This window comes from Macaca fascicularis, chromosome 4 (genome assembly GCF_037993035.2).
Source record: "Macaca fascicularis isolate 582-1 chromosome 4, T2T-MFA8v1.1".
Taxonomy (NCBI): Eukaryota; Metazoa; Chordata; class Mammalia; order Primates; family Cercopithecidae; genus Macaca; species Macaca fascicularis.
In genome coordinates this window covers 81925087-81940887 of record NC_088378.1, presented here as the reverse complement: position 1 = coordinate 81940887, position 15801 = coordinate 81925087, and the positions used below count along the sequence as shown (strand labels likewise).

Genomic DNA, 15801 nt, shown 5'->3' with positions numbered 1-15801 from the left:
TCCAACTCATGGAATTTTTATATTTTATCTGTAAAATGGTTGTCATTTGTTAATAATTTATCATAACCAATACAGATAACCACAATATGCATGAAAGAAATCTCTTAAAAATTAAATTTAATGAAAACTGTATTTTAAACAGATTTGTTTTGTTTATATTTTACATTCTTAAACTTTCAGTTCCTGACATGTTGATTTCATGATCTCAACAATCTCTTTCAAACTTTCATTCTTCTCTTTGCAAAATATGCTACAGTTTTTATATTATAACTTATACTCCACACACTTTTGACTTCAGATTTTTTTTAAGGTGCCAAAGATAAACTTAAATAGCAATAGGGTATCTTCTCCTTTCTCAGAGCCCTCTTCCTCGATAAGGAATAAAGAATGTGCCCTCACAATTAAAAATAAGACCTGAAGACACGAATACTGAGCTATATTTACATATGAAAAATAATTGTTAGTATTTTTAAAGATTTACTAATATTTCGGTAGATTATTATTGGACAATTGTCACTCATATCTGTTGCAGATTTTTATTGTAATATGTGCAGGTTTTGCCATAATTTCGGCTAAATAACAGCAGATAGTACATAATATAAATTTGGAGAATCTATATATTATGTTATAGCAAACTGTACACCAAAATGTTGAACACAGTGATATTTCAAAGTACATTTTGAATGATGCCAGAACTGTTTCAAAAAGAGGAAAACAGATTGATTACTTACTGTTTTAAAGAATTATATACCACTGACATGGTGATTATACTAGAAATATAAAGCAACTAAAGAGGTTTAAGTGAGTTTGTGAAAGGAATGTTTGCTGTAATTAGTTAGCATTTATAGCCTGGACCCTGAGGTATTATTCCACACAATAAGAACTCAAAAGACTATGGTTACGAGGTTTTGTTTATTCCATTTCCCCAAGTACTAAGTATACCTTCTCTAATCAGAGTACTCAATGTCTCATTATAAATACAACATAATATTGGACAAGATATTTCGAATTGAACAGTTTATACATGAAATATGTGAATAACTACCCTGGAGGGAAGGGAAACGTTTTGTTTCTTAGTTTTAAAAATAAAGTGATATTTTATGATGAAAAAAACTTACCCCATTGGGTGGAGAGGAAATCCACTCCAACTCTGTTTGTTGTGCTTTAGAATCCAGCAGTAGTACTGAAAAAGAAAGTTGTATTTCCAGATGTTACATGAAACGCTTAAGCACAAAGTACACATGTAAACATTTTTAAGGTGAATCTTTTTATATGACTATCATTTTATGACTTAAGATATGTAGTTATTTATGTAAATGAATGATATGAACACCCTCCTGATACATGTATATTCCACTTCCTTAAAGGAAAAAAGATACTAAGACACCAATATTATATTTGCTATTCTTTAATTACGATATTAAAATAAATCTTAAAATGCAATATTAGAATAAAAGTGAGGGTAGAAATTTTATATGTGGTATATTAATTCTACAGTAACTATATATTAGAGTTTTGTAAACCATTGAGCTGTTAGGACTTTGTCAAATATAATGAACATACGAACATAATAAGGTATAATTCCTACATTACTTTTGATCCAGTCATTAATTTGTAACATTCTGCCAGCCGTATTTTCTATTGTCTTTTGATAATTGGAGTTTATCTTTTAAAAAAATATTTTCACATACAGTGTCTTTTCTTAAGCTAAAATGAATACAGAAATGTTAAAATTATGTTAAGCAACATTATCAGAAAACTAAATTGCCTATTATTTGCAAGATTTTTATTCAGGTTAGTCAAACATCAGTTTTTTCAGCATTTTTTTTTTAATTTCTAAATTTTCGAAGTGATAGATAATTCTTAAAATGGTATAAACTCTGACTTGACTTCTAAACAGTTGTATTTCACTTTTATGCTATCAAAAAGCATAATGCATTTAATATGTATATAAAGTGTTATAAATGCTCCTGATACTATCAATATGAGAATGCATTAGAATATCATATATTAATAACATCATATTTCTATGTGATATCTTTTATTTCTTTTTTGGACAATTACTCTCTTCTAAAGCACTCATTCTTTTGGTCAAGCTGGTTTCAGAGTTACATGAGTTTTTACACTTTAAAAATATTTATCTGACTCTACACCATTTTGACAAATGCATCAATTTGTCCAGAAATAATACTCAATATATTTTAAGTATGTCAATAGGCTTAACATCAGTCTCAGCAAAATGTTAAAATTTTGACTTAAAATACATGCTTATATGAACGTTTAATAATTATACAACCCAATCACTAGGGATAAAAATATGTATTTGAAAGACAAGAAAAATCTGTTATGATAAGAAAACAAAGGAACAATTGATTATGTATTTAAAGGAACAGTTGATTATGTGTTTAATTCCTTCACACTAGTCAAAGTTACTAACTGTAAATGAAAATAGATATAGAGACACTAGGATTTTTTGTTTGTTTCTTTGTTTAGTGTTTTACACTTAAGACTCTCAGGGAGACTTTGACAGGAAAAAAAGAAAAAAACTTGATCAGCAACATTTGACTCCCTTTCAAATGAGAAACATACACACAACACTTTTAAAATGTCAATTTGTATTTCAACTTGTAACATTGATAAATCGTTGGACTAGCGAATTTATATAAAAAGTAATTTTTAAAGTTTACTTTTATCCTCAACAAAACAGATGAAGCGCAAGGAAACAATGTGGGTGGCCAGGTACTCTTCTCTTTTTGAGATGCTTTATTTTTATTTTTCTTGTGTGCTGAATATAGACAACAGGATTTTAAATCCAGGTGACCTTCTTGGGTCATTTCCGAGTGTGAAATAAACATTGGGAGATTACCGTTTATTGCCATTCTGCAACCGCTCAGCTCAGCCTGGGGGTGGAAGCTAAGGACCTAAGCAGAGAGCAGTGACGGCCAACAAGTTAAGAGAGAAACAAACTAACAAATTAAAACAAAACAGAAACCGGCCCGAGAACTTGTAATCAGAAGCCGCTCTCAAGTGATCAGTGCGTCTCTCTTCTGCTCGCTCCGCTCTCTGGTTAAACCCTCAAGAGAGCGCGTTTCCCTTCCCGCTCGGAGCAGAGTGCCAACCTCCCTTTGCGCCCGCGAAGGTGCAGTCAGTCCCTGGGCTCACCCGGACGCTGGGGACCAGGCCTGGGACTTCGGGGCTCCGCGCCCCGCTGTGAGGGCCGAGAGGTGATGGGAGAGGGGCTAGATTGGGGGCGCGCCCTGGCTCACCCAGGCAAGGACCGCGTGGGCAAAGGCTGGCGTCCCGGGGCTGGGGCGGGGCCGTCGGAGGGGCGGAGCGGGGACTGCCAGACTGGCGCGCCAGCCGCGCCAAGCATCCATTACGCCTCTGCCAGACCTGGGCACTCCAGGGAGCCAGTGGCGCCCTCGCTCGAGAAGGAGTCGGGAAGAGGAGAGTGGCTTTCGGGAAGCATCTCCTCTGAGGAAGAGGCGGCGGCGGCGGCTTTTACGGAGAGAAAAAGTAGCAGCTGCACTTTGCCTCCAAGCGTCAGTCTGACTCGCGCTCCCTGTAGCGATGGTAACTGACCTACCCGAGAGAACGTGCACAAGGAAAGTGAGGGAAGGGGGTTTCTTATCTTCCTCTAGTCACCCCCAAATGCCCCAGGAGGCCCGGCACCTGCTCCAAGCGGTTCCCAGCGCTAGCCCTTGGGTACTGCGGGCCGCCTCGGGGCTTGTGGGCTCCTAGAACGCCAGCTCTCTGTCGCCGCTGCGCCCTAGAAGCGTCGCCGCCTAGAAGCCGGGCGCACTCGCCGCCCGCCAGCCACCGATCACCACCCTCCCTCCCACCGCCCCCGCGCCTTTTATATATCTCACTTCTGCATCTAAAGAATTCAGGCTCCTAGAATCAGAATCCTCTTCACGTAGCTTGCACCCAGAAGAGCAAAGCGAACTAGACATTCTGGCTGCAGGAACCTCTCCCCCTAGTGATGCAGTTATTTATAGCCCAAACTCCAGCCCGAGTCTGCGTGTGTTCGCGCGCGGGGCTTCGCCGCGGCGGTGAAAACTTTTCCTCTGGTCCGCTATTCCAGAGGAATCACAGGATGCCAGGGCTGAAGGTTTCTGATCGCTAACGTCAGGGGAGTAGAAATGTGGTTTTGGAGGGGATGTGTGTGCCTTTCTAGCAGATGTCCGTCCATCTGCAAACATGTAACCGCCAGCTTGGAGGCACGGGGTTCTCTGAATGGGTTCAGCATCTATACAGGTTGCAGATGTGGAAAGTTGGGTCAGAAGGTCAGGATGAATGAAGGACTAGAATGTGGCGCCGGGCTGGAGGGGGGCTTGAGTGAACTAAGAGGGGTGCACGATGAGAATAAAGAAAAGCCGCACTAAGTTTTCAGAAATAGATGAATCAAGGACCTACATGTAAGCCCCCAACCCCCCGCCCGATAACCACCATGACCTAAATTTGAAAACAGATTCCTCTCCCTCTACATATCAGGAATAAGTTATTTCTCTTCTGCTTTTAAGAGATCGAAAAATGAAAATTACATACACAGCCTGAAAGACCAAGGGCGAGGGGATGAGGGGGAGTTGAGGGTGGGATTGTGACACTGCTCAAAAGCAAGAGACTTCCATTGCTAGGGTTTATTTTTCCCCAGCTCCAACTACAGGCACCGAAAGGTATTTTACGTATTCTGTCAAAGGTTCAAAGAAGGAAAACATAACATATACAGGCTTATCTATAATAGCTTGCCAAATAAAACCTGCCTTCTCCTACCAGAACCAACCCTCAGGGTTCAGGTCTTTGGCAAGGTTTGGCCATTCGAATTTCCCAATTGCTGGACTAGGGGGCAAATAATTGGGGACTTGGAGTCGCCCAAGCGGCATCTCTTTACAAATTGCACAGCTCCAGCCCGCCCCCTGCCTCCACCGCCCGACCAAACCCGCTGGGCTGCCGCTGCCCCCACGACCGCTGGGCCTGACGCGCAGCGCGCGCTGAATGGAGACATCCCAGGCCCGCGGATCGCGCGCCGCACGCGGCGCTTCACCTCCGCGGCGTTATTGTTCCGCGCTGGCGGCCGAGCGCCAACCGCAGGACCGCGCCGCCGCCTCCGACGCAGTGAGCACTTCATTAGTAACCCGAGCTTTCCGAGCTCACCGAAGTCTCGGTCCCTCTGGGAAGGCTCCGGGCACCCGCCACTCGCCGGCGGGCTGGCGGAGACGGTAGGGGCTGCACTTCCCAGTCTCCAACCTAACTCTGGCCGCAGCTCCCACAGAAGGCGAATAAGGAGAGAAGGAAGACAGAGCTAGAGAGAGATGTGACCCGCCTGAGGTACTAAGAAATAAGCTCGCCGGCCGTTCCTCCAACCCCACCCCACCCCCGTTGCTGCTCACGCCCTCCAGACTGCCCGCGCCAGAATTCCCGCACCCGTCGGATGGACGGCCCCAGGCACAGGGCTGCAGGCGGCTCGGAGCAGCCCCGGCTCTCGCTCGCTGGTCCGCCAGGAGCGGCCGGAGCGGTGAGGGGGCGGGGAGCTGGCGGGGGAGGGTCGCCCGGCGCCGGAGGCGCGGCCGGCGGCGCCGCGGACGAGCTGGCTTGTGCAGGTAGACAGCTAAATAAATAAGTCAGAACAAACTTTGCTTTCCCATCACCTTACCTTCCTTCGCAGCCTGCGCCTCCCCCGTGTGTGCAAAGCGGAGCAGCCAGATGTAGCATAAAATAATCCATGAAGGGTACCGAGTTTGAAAAACCATGGTGCATGAGCAGGTTTTATTTTAGGTTTCTGTTATCTTGAGTCGTGGATTTTTAAATGCTGTTTGTTCCGAAGTAGCTTTTGTTTTATTGTGCTCCTTGCATCGATTCCCCTTCTCGGTCCCCGATCGGCTGCTCCACGTTTAGCTTTTTTTATTTCCCCCCCCACTCCTGTTCGCTCGCACCGTGTTTGCTGCCTGCAAGTCTCCGACTGCAGACCGGCCGCTTGCTCCACACTCCAATAATATCAATTAGGGGGAGGGGGCGGGGCTCCGAGCCGAGAGCCTCCGCCACTCGGGCTGAGTGGCAGGCACAGTCGGCCTGCCAGGAGGCGATTCCCAGGGCCAAGGGGCGGGTCCCGGTGAAATGACCGCCTCGGCCTCGGGGGCGGGGTCCGAGGCAGGAGCCAATCGGTGCCGAGCGGAGTCAGGTTGCTGGTCCAGGATTCCCCTCCAGGTTCTGAGCTCGCGCTAGATGTTCGGAGGAGAACAAGGATGGCAGCAGAGTTGTGTGCTGCTGTGGACGCTCTGCTTTTAGCAACCGCAGCTTTCGCAAAGCAGAATAAATCCGAGAATAACGCTCCCAACTACACTCTTTTCTAGAGCTGTACTCCGCGCGATCTTTTAGAAACCAGAGGCGAGGCAAGCCTTCTCTCAGCTACCAAGCACGGAGCCCGATCAGTGAAATGAGCTGTACCTTTAAGTAAAGTGTCTTTTACTTTTTTGTTGTTAGAACCTCCGCGGGCAGGGTAACCTTGTTTTTTGCCTTTTTGAAAAGTTTCTACTTCTCTTTTTCTGTAACTCCAAGAGCAGTCAGCTTTGGGTACCACCCACCACAATCCCTGCAAGAATAAAGTAACCAAATGTATTATGTTTAAACAGTGTTTCCAAGAGTTTGCAACAAGCTCTGGCAAAAGAAACAGAAGAAAAGGGAGTGGGAAAGGAAGTCTTTTGTTTTAAGCGACCCTTCACCTCCGCCCTATCTTTTCACCATAGTTTGTTGAGGGAAGTGGGACTTTAGGAGAGAACCTTCAGACGGTTGCGTATCGTTTTTTAACGCGTTTATCATTTTCTAAGGGTTTCCTTGGATTGCCTCCTCTTTGATAGTATTCCATTTCGCTGCATAAATTACACATAATTTTAAAGAATGCCACCACGTATTAAATTCATAAAGCAAGACCTTTCTCTTCGCAAGTATTTACCATTTTCAGGAATTATTCAATGCTTATCTTTCAAAGAGAAACTAAGAATAAAAAAAATCATAACTAATATCTCCAGTTGAATTCATTCAATCCGAACAGCAAAGAAGGCTGCGTAGAGAAATCTGTTTTCCATTAGGCAGTTTTGGACACTGTGTTCAAGAGGTAGGTAATAAGAGGAAGAACTTTAAAATTTTAACTGCCAAATCTTCAATTTCAAAGGTCACACAGAGTAACTTGATCACATGTTTAAGATGAATTTCTTTTTTTGTCCTATATTTCTTCCTTTTCAAATATTTCTCATTTATGATTTTCTTTTATTTCTGATCGATACAAGGTTTGATCTCATATAAGACTCCAAACTTTTTCCAAACTTTCTATCTGGAGATATAAAGTAAATTGAGTTGTTTCTGGTGTTTATAGTGGAGACTTCTCAAAGATGACAGCCCCCAGATATTTATTTGTATTTTATGTTAAATTGTCTACTGTAGTTTTTATTTGCCTAATAACATGGAAGAGAGATATGAAATTTGTTCCTTAACCCTCTTTGATTCTGTAGTTTCTGAAACATTTCTTAAATGTTACATATTCCTAGCCATTATGCCTATTTAATATTTTAGAAAGTGTATAAAAAAGCATCTTAAGTGCCCCTTAAAGGATGCATAGAAAATGTAAATAGATTAACCTTAGAAAGAGACAAAAAAATGTGGGGAGAACACAGTTGTTATAGAGGAGGTGAAGCTTTATTTACGTAAATAGATGATTTAAGGATGAAACTTGTAAACTGAAACATGAGAGTTAAAAACATAATTCCTGCACTTAGTCTTTAGAACTCATAGAACTACAATCTCACAAATATTAAACCACTTGTAATAGTTAAAATGAATTCTCCAGGATTTCAGCACTTTCGCCAGGGTCTCATCCCCACTTTTTAAAGTGACACCAAGGTAGCCTTTAAAGTTTAAAGTATTCCTTTCATCTATTGAATGACTAATACTCAGTGATGTGAATACAAATACTTTTCCATTAAAACCAGGAAACCAAAGAAGTAACATCCTTCACTCCTCTGATGAGTGTAGGTGGTATAGTGAGTCCTCTTTTTGTGTCCCTTCTCTCTGTCAGACACAGGGGCATGTGTAGCGTTACTCTTATTTTTAGAGACAAGAAGTTTCACATTAAATGCACATGTGCCAGGCTGCTGACAGTTCTCCCTGCATAGCTGCACAATGATACTCATTTTTAGGTTTTTCAACCTTCTCTTCTTTCTTTTGTAGTATTTAGATGTATTGACAAAGAATTTGGAGCATTTAAATAAAAATAAATGACAGTCAAGAAGACAGTGTTCAGCATACAGTATATGTTTAATATATAAATGTACACTCGACTGTATTTGACTAATGATAATAAATGTTTAATATATAAATGTACACTCGACTGTATTTAACTAATGATAAAGCATATAGACCTATTTGTACATGAAGTCACTGACATAAAAATAATCAGTATAAAAACTTTCTCATTTTAAAATAACATTTAATGGTGAACTTCCTCACACCATTACAGTTTATTTTAGCTTCATTTCTATGATTTAAGCATATTATTTCTAGAACAATTATTTTTAATAATGTGAGGTGTTTGTATTTAAAGTGATTTCAAAAGAAACTTGTCTTCCTGAGCAATACCAAATAGTGTATGAGACCAACACTTGTGCGCCAAAGCAATAATTCTGAAAACTAGTTTTAAATTTTTATGCATTCATTGTACAATTAAGTTGATAGTGTCGTCCACATGTATTTAGTGAATTTTAAGTAAATGGAAACAGAGACTAAGACCTTAATATTTCAATTTTATATCCCCTCTGTTGAAACATCTATAATAAATGTATAGTGGAAAGATGAAAACTGCCTCTCTTCAGATACAAAGGAGATATACCCAATTTTAATGCACTTTGTATTATTTTATTTGTATAATTACCAATAATCGCATCACTGGACATGTAGGAAAATGTACAAATTCAAGACACACATTCCAAATGAGGGTATACCTGCTATTTTGTTTTAACTTGTTACAATACTAATGTTTGCCTCACTGTTTACCTCTGGGAAATATTATCTGATTTTAAGAGAGAAATAGGAGTAAATTATAATGACTTCAGGGAATAAGTTCTATGAATTTTCAAATAAAAGAAAAGGATATACTGTGTTTGTCTAGTATTCAGGCCATTTGAGGGCAAAGGAACAGTTGGAGATTTCAGTATGTTACAAATCCAAGACTGTCAAACTAAATAGTTAACAACAACAACAATGAAATCAAAGGGCTGTTTCTGTACCCGCTACTTTTGTACTTACCATCAAAATGCATTCACAGCTGGCAAATGTGAAAATGCAAGTTCATCACAGAAAAAGGGTAATTTAAACTGAATTAGAAAAGGTACTGTGCAGAAGAAATTGATTATAAACAGAAAAGAAGCATTATGTCTCAGTTAATAGATACTACAGAAAATTGGGTTCTATGATTTCAGTCAAAATATAAACAGTCAAAATATAAACTGTGTAGGAAAATCATTTACATATTTACATTAGCATTATTTATATAGTGCATATAAAATGTTGTGGTTTAATGTAAAAATGTGCATAAGCTAAGCTCATTAAAACATATTAATTCACTAATTTTTCTAAGCTCAGATTTAGCTGAAAGTATAGAAAGAGGTCAGAAATTAAATCATAGGTCAAGAATGTATTTTGTGCTTTTGTAAAATTCCACACACTTTTATGAGGTCAGATAAATGACTAAAGTTCAGAAGATTACAATTATAATTCTTTAAGTACAATTTCCAAGTTAATTTGAGACAGTTTAACAAATAAAAATGTAATTTATATCTAAATTATGAGTCTACTTGAATATTGCTGAGGTCCCACTGAAATTTTCTAATCACTTAAAATATTAAAAAGTATTCCGTCAAATTACTCTTTTTAAAAATCATATTAAAATAACAAAATGTAGCTGGGAAAATGTAGCACTTTATACTTGAAATCAAGTAGCACATGTTCAGTGCTCTTAGTGGATTTTTTTTTTTTTTTCCAAACTTGATTTCGCATGGGGAGGCTCTTTTATTCCATTACTTCTAGTTCATTTTGCCATAAATCACCAGGACTGATAGGATGAACTGGCTTAAATTATTCAAATTACTTCTACATGCTTCCATGGTTTCTCATGTTGCAATTTTTAAGCTCTTCACCCAGAGGATTTTTAGGTATCAAGATCTGTGACAATTCAGCGACCACCAGGGGGCAACAGGACCTCTGGGTGTCCTGGACAATCAAGTCCACCCTGTACAAGGTAAAGATGAGTTAATTGTGAAATTGTATGTGTGTGTATTTGTGCATGTATATATACATATATATTATGAATATATAATATTTGTCTCATTGATTACTTTTAAGTTTCTTTCTCTCTGGGTACCTATGCCAGCCTACAAAATGCCTTCATAAAAATTTGTGAGATGTCCTATGACCTATTTTAGTTCATAGAGGCCAAGTTAAATAGGCTCTCAAAGGCACATTAGAAGGTGAATTATACTATGGAAAAACTCACTCCAGTTTTGTTTTTGTTTTTGTTTTTTTAACTAAACCGAAGAATTGTGAGTTTCCAGAGAGACCTCAGATATACTCTTCCTTAGTCTGTTCCTGCTTATCTTAGTCTTTTACCCAAAGAACAGGGCCAGGCTGGGATGAAGCATGCTCTGGGACTTGACAGTCCAGAGATGTTAAGGATCCTCTGAAGTTCCCAGAGAACTTTCTAGGCTGAGGAGTATTTTAGACACCACACCTCATCCTAGTCTTCTGCCGTGGTTAATACTAAAAATGAAATTCTGTCAAAACTTGCCTGACTAATCTCATAAAGGCCTAAGAAGAGGTCTAAAAAATATAAAGTTTCTATGTATCGTAATAATGTGGAATTTCTGTTTTAGAGAAAGAAATGCAGGAGTAGTGCCCCCTAGTTGTGAAATTGTAAAGCTGTGGACATTCTCTCCATGGAGGAAGGATAAAATTCTATACATACCAGAAGTGATATCTTATAATACCTCTAGACTGATATGCAGTTGTTCTCTTTGAAGAAAAGGCACGTTTGTATAAGAGACAAGGACCTTCCTGGGAGGAAAGGATCCAAAACCTGTCCCATTTTAGTTTTAACAGTATTAGAAGCTCTGAAAGATTAGAATGGTTCTGACTGAGAAAGAAATGAGCCCAAGTATCACAAAGAAGTGCTCAGTGTGAGGGAAACAGAATTAAGCTTAAAATTTACTGGGTGAAGACATTTGCTGAAACTCAAAGGCCTTGGAACCGAGCAACCTAGCTATGGTATTTATGCTGATTACACAAGTATGAACTAAAAGAGCTGTACCATTTTAGCTCAAAGGTGAAGTGACATTATAGCACGGAGGGATCTATATAACAAGATATCATACTAAGTACAGCCAATTTTTATCAGATATACAATATGACAGTGATGTAACTAAAGTCAGTAGTGCACTGAACATTATAATCATCTGGACAAAATATAATCCCTTTGGACTGAGTGTATGCCTAGAGATTCTCAGGAGGAATTAAGGAGAGCAGAAGCCCTCAAAAGGGAGATGCTAAATTTGCCCATTTGGACAAACAAACTTAAAAAAGATAAGTGACTGTATTTCTTCTTGATAATGTGGAAAAAACTGATTAAAGATTCACAATCTGACTGTCATAAGATTCCAGAAAGAGAATGGTGACCAAAACCTCTATCAAAAGTAGGCATTTCATGTATTTATTAAATATAAAAAGGCACTAGGGACATATGCAGATGAATAAATCATAACCCAATGCACAAAAGACCTAACATCCATCATGATGCCTTTGTGACTCATGTTTCTTTTTGAAAACAGGGAGAATATCTTATACTTAGAGAAGTAGGTAACCATTCAGTTTTTCTGTGTTGATTTCAACAGTGATGATATCTTTATAATTGCACTATTGACCATAAACTGAAATAAAATTCAATGCACAGTAAGGATTTTTATCATCTGACTTGTCTAAAGTTGTTTTCTTTTCCCCTCCCTGCACTCATATCAGATAGAAAATTTCATAAAAATTTTACATCATCTCAGATTTTATGAGGTTATTATTATCATTGTTTAGTTTCATAGGCGCATTGGCGTAGATAAGCTACAGAATTAACCTGGCACATTCTCTATTTGATTTTAGATTGATGAAATGACTGAGGTCAATCTCAGTTTAATTAAGTATTTTAATATCTGATAGTCACTCTTTCAGCAGCCTTTTAACAAGCAGGCTTTGGTGGTGAAGTCTGTGAAACTTAAAAACATGAAAATTCTGGCAGAAAGTTCCTTCATTTAAAGATAGATGATAACCATAAAAGACAAAACCTACTTTATCTACCTCACAAGTACAGAGAAAAGAGAAATTATCCTGCATTTCAATAAGGAAGGACAAGATCCCTTATGAGAGTTCTTTAAGATCTCAACTTGAAATTAATTTTTCTATACTATCATATCTTTGTCTTTATTTTAACAAATTATAATATATTTGCATATACCTTTGATTTAAACTTTTGAGGGAACAATTACTTTCTAAGTTTTAATGAAATGCAGTACAATAATTACATGCATATTCTTAGGTACTTTAGAGAAAGTCCAGTGGATCATCACATTTTAGATAAATGGTAGTTGTGTCCATTTTAGAGAATTGGCAGCTCTGGCCCAATCAATTATACTTGCTTGGAAGGCTATAAAACAGGGAGGAGAATGATACTGAATGAAAAGGAAAGGAAAGTAGTAACATATTAGAATCCATGTTAGAGTTCTACCTGGTCAAATATCTTAAAATATGATGAATATTTAAAACAAATGCTCTATATTTAGCCATTTTAATTTTTAATTAAGGTTAAGACTTAAATAGATCAATTTTTTGATCAGAGAATGAAAGTATGAATTTTATATAAATTGTGCTGCTAGAGCTATATTACGAATATATCTTTATAGTTAAAATTTGACTAAGTGTATTTTGTGTACCATTATACAAAATGTGTAATTTTGCATTTTTTATGCTTTATAGATTAATCTGAAATGTATTCTCTAGTAATACTTGTAATTCAAAATGTAAAATTTTCAAAGCTTGCCATTATAAGGCATTTATCTCAATGCTAAAGTAAATAGTTAAAATGTATTTCTTTAATGGTGTCTGATTCATCATAAACATAGATCTAGAAATATTTACCTATTCAAATACACATATCTATCATTTCCAAGGTCTATGTGTTGCATAGATTTTGCATATTTCTCTACACCCAGTAGAAGCCATCTTAGTCTCTATCCAAACTAACCCTAGCCTTAGGAAGACAACATTCAAAGATCACGAATTAAATATTCAGAGGACCATTGTTTCATTTTTGAATTAAAGTCTGTCTGTTTTCTTAAAATTGGTATTCAAATCTCTTAAGAACGACAGTGTATGTTTCCACTTCTCCATCCCTCTAAAGGGATCCTTGTCCAGAACCTGGCCTTATGCCTTAGGCCCTGTTAGTTACTGATACATCATCTTGATGTGGACAACTGCCATCTGCCTGGATGTGAACTGCTCATCAATGCCTGACTTTTCCTCCACCTTGTAGACAACTACTACTATGTTTTTCTGAATCTGTCTGATGTTAACCATTTGCAGATAGTACCAGTCTCCCTGTCAAAATATTTATTGAACAATATACAACCTGCCTTTCTAGGCTACTTCATCACCTAAAGATCCAAGCATTTCCCTTAGCAATCCTAGTACATCTTATTCTGGCCCTGACCGCTTTCATTGTATCCCATGCTGCAACATTTAGCCTGCAATATATTCTCTGTTACATGATGAGGCACTGAAGAATTCACTCAGATTTTGGGACATCATGTTGTAGTTACCATATTGTATTTGAAAAATGACTGGTTTTAGAGGTAGTTATTTTTTCTTCTCTTTTTCCATTCTTTGCTTCTTCCCTCTGTTATTCTTTATTTCCCTTCACTCATCACACTTCAGAAATACATTTTGCTCTCTAGGTTTTCGCTAGATACTGGCATGCAAAAATGACTAGGAAACGTTCTCCCTTGTGGTCCTCAAGAAATACTTATTTTAGTATATGGCAGAAGTACACAATTAACAGATACTGCATTTTAATTGAGATAGGTAGATATCTGATAGATATATTCAGAGCAATAAATCAGACTAGAGAGCATCCTGTTAGGGACTGGCATTGTAGATTGACCTTGAATTGCCAATAATAGGTGGTCCATCAAAGGGGAATAGGGGAAAGGAAATCTCAGGGAGCAAGATAATATGTAAAGGGCACAATGGGTAGTATAAAAGTTACACTTTATTGATGAGACACTACCCTAGGCATTTTAAGCTGAATAAATTTAACTTGGAAAATTAGCTGCTCACAAAATTTTTTGAACGTTATTGTAGTAGTTATACATAACTGCATAACAAATTAGCCCAAAAGTCAGAGGCTTAAGAAAACCAATATTTATCATCTCATAGTTTTTGTGGGTCAGGAATCCAATCAACTTAGCCGAGTCCTCTGGCTCAGGGTCTTCCACAAAGTCACAATTAAGATGTAAGTCTGCACTGTGATAATCTCAAAGCTGAAGGGGAGGATTTGTTTCCTAAAACACAAGTGACTGTTGTTAGGTGTCAGAAGACCCACTTCCAATATCACTCAGCATAACAGTGGCAATCTCATTTCTCACTGTCTGGAAACTGAATGTCAGTTCCTTGCAACACAGAACGCTTCATAGGGTTACCCACAACTTAGCAGTTTGTTTACATCCAGAGCCAGGACCACAAGGAAAAGAAAGTCAGAAAGGCACAAGAAAGATAAACGTCACCATCTTTTTGTAAGTTAATCTCAGAAGTGATACCTAGACTTTTCTGCCCATTGCAAGCCAGTCACTAGGTCTTGTCCACACTCAAGAGGAGAATGATACACAAGGACTTGAGTACTTGGATTCAGGATGATTGGGACCATCTTAGGGGCTGTCACCTATGAGACTGAAGAAACTGGCTTTCGACTGGTCCTCCAGGAATGATCACCAGATCAGTGCAGAACTCTTCAACACTGACACTTCTGCACTTGAAACCACCTGTGGAACGAGTTTCAGAATGCATCTCTGGAGCAGCGATTCTGGAATCAGGAAGCTGAAAACAAGAACCCTTACCCCTCAGCTACCATTGCTGCCACTGTTCCCACCAACCAGGAAGCTGAAGAAAAGTCAAAAGCACAAGACATTTTCATGGTCTTTCTTGCCAGAATATAAAGCCAAAAGAAAGGCAGTAGCTGTGGCTTAACTTTCAACTTCCAAATCTTACGTGATTTCAAGACTTTGAGCAACAAAGTCCATTAATATTTCTAAATGATAAGAGACACCATTATCATTTAGAATTAAAAAAAATTGAAGAGTAATGCATACAAGGAAAATGTACTTATTATAAGCATACAGCTTGATTCATTTTTGCAAAGTGAATACACTTGTGTAACCAGTGTAGAGCATTAACAACTTCTAGAAATCCCCCCTCTTGTCAAGTCTCAATCTCTTTATAATAAAAATGTTTTTTCCATTTTGTGTGGTTTATGTGAACTGAATCTGTCATTATGTAATTTGTGTCTGGTGTAGTTGCTTAACCAATTGAGAAATTTGTCCATGTTATTGAGCATAGTGCATGTAGTTGTGGTTTCCTCTATTTTCATGGTTGTATAGAATTCCATTGCAAGAATAAACCAAATTGATTTTTTTATTCTACTGTTCATATATATTTAATAATTCCTTG

General features: G+C 38.5%; 1 protein-coding gene across 8 annotated transcripts in view; it reads right to left on the bottom strand.

Annotated features, from left to right (window-relative positions):
* EPHA7 (EPH receptor A7) overlaps nt 1-5968 on the bottom strand; it is a 178861-nt gene extending 172893 nt beyond the window's left edge. For 6 of the 8 annotated variants that reach the window (XM_005552330.4, XM_005552331.4, XM_005552332.4 and 3 more), the window contains exons 1-2: nt 5654-5968; nt 1119-1183 (exon numbers count right to left, since the gene is read on the bottom strand). In XM_005552330.4, coding sequence (XP_005552387.1) covers nt 1119-1183; nt 5654-5750 — 162 coding nt within the window. In that variant the 5' untranslated portion in view covers nt 5751-5968. Of the gene's footprint in view, nt 1-1118; nt 1184-5390; nt 5518-5653 lie in introns of those variants that run through there. The other 2 variants (XM_045391251.2, XM_074039018.1) reach the window with 1 other exon arrangement.
* Nucleotides 5969-15801: the final 9833 nt, after the last annotated feature.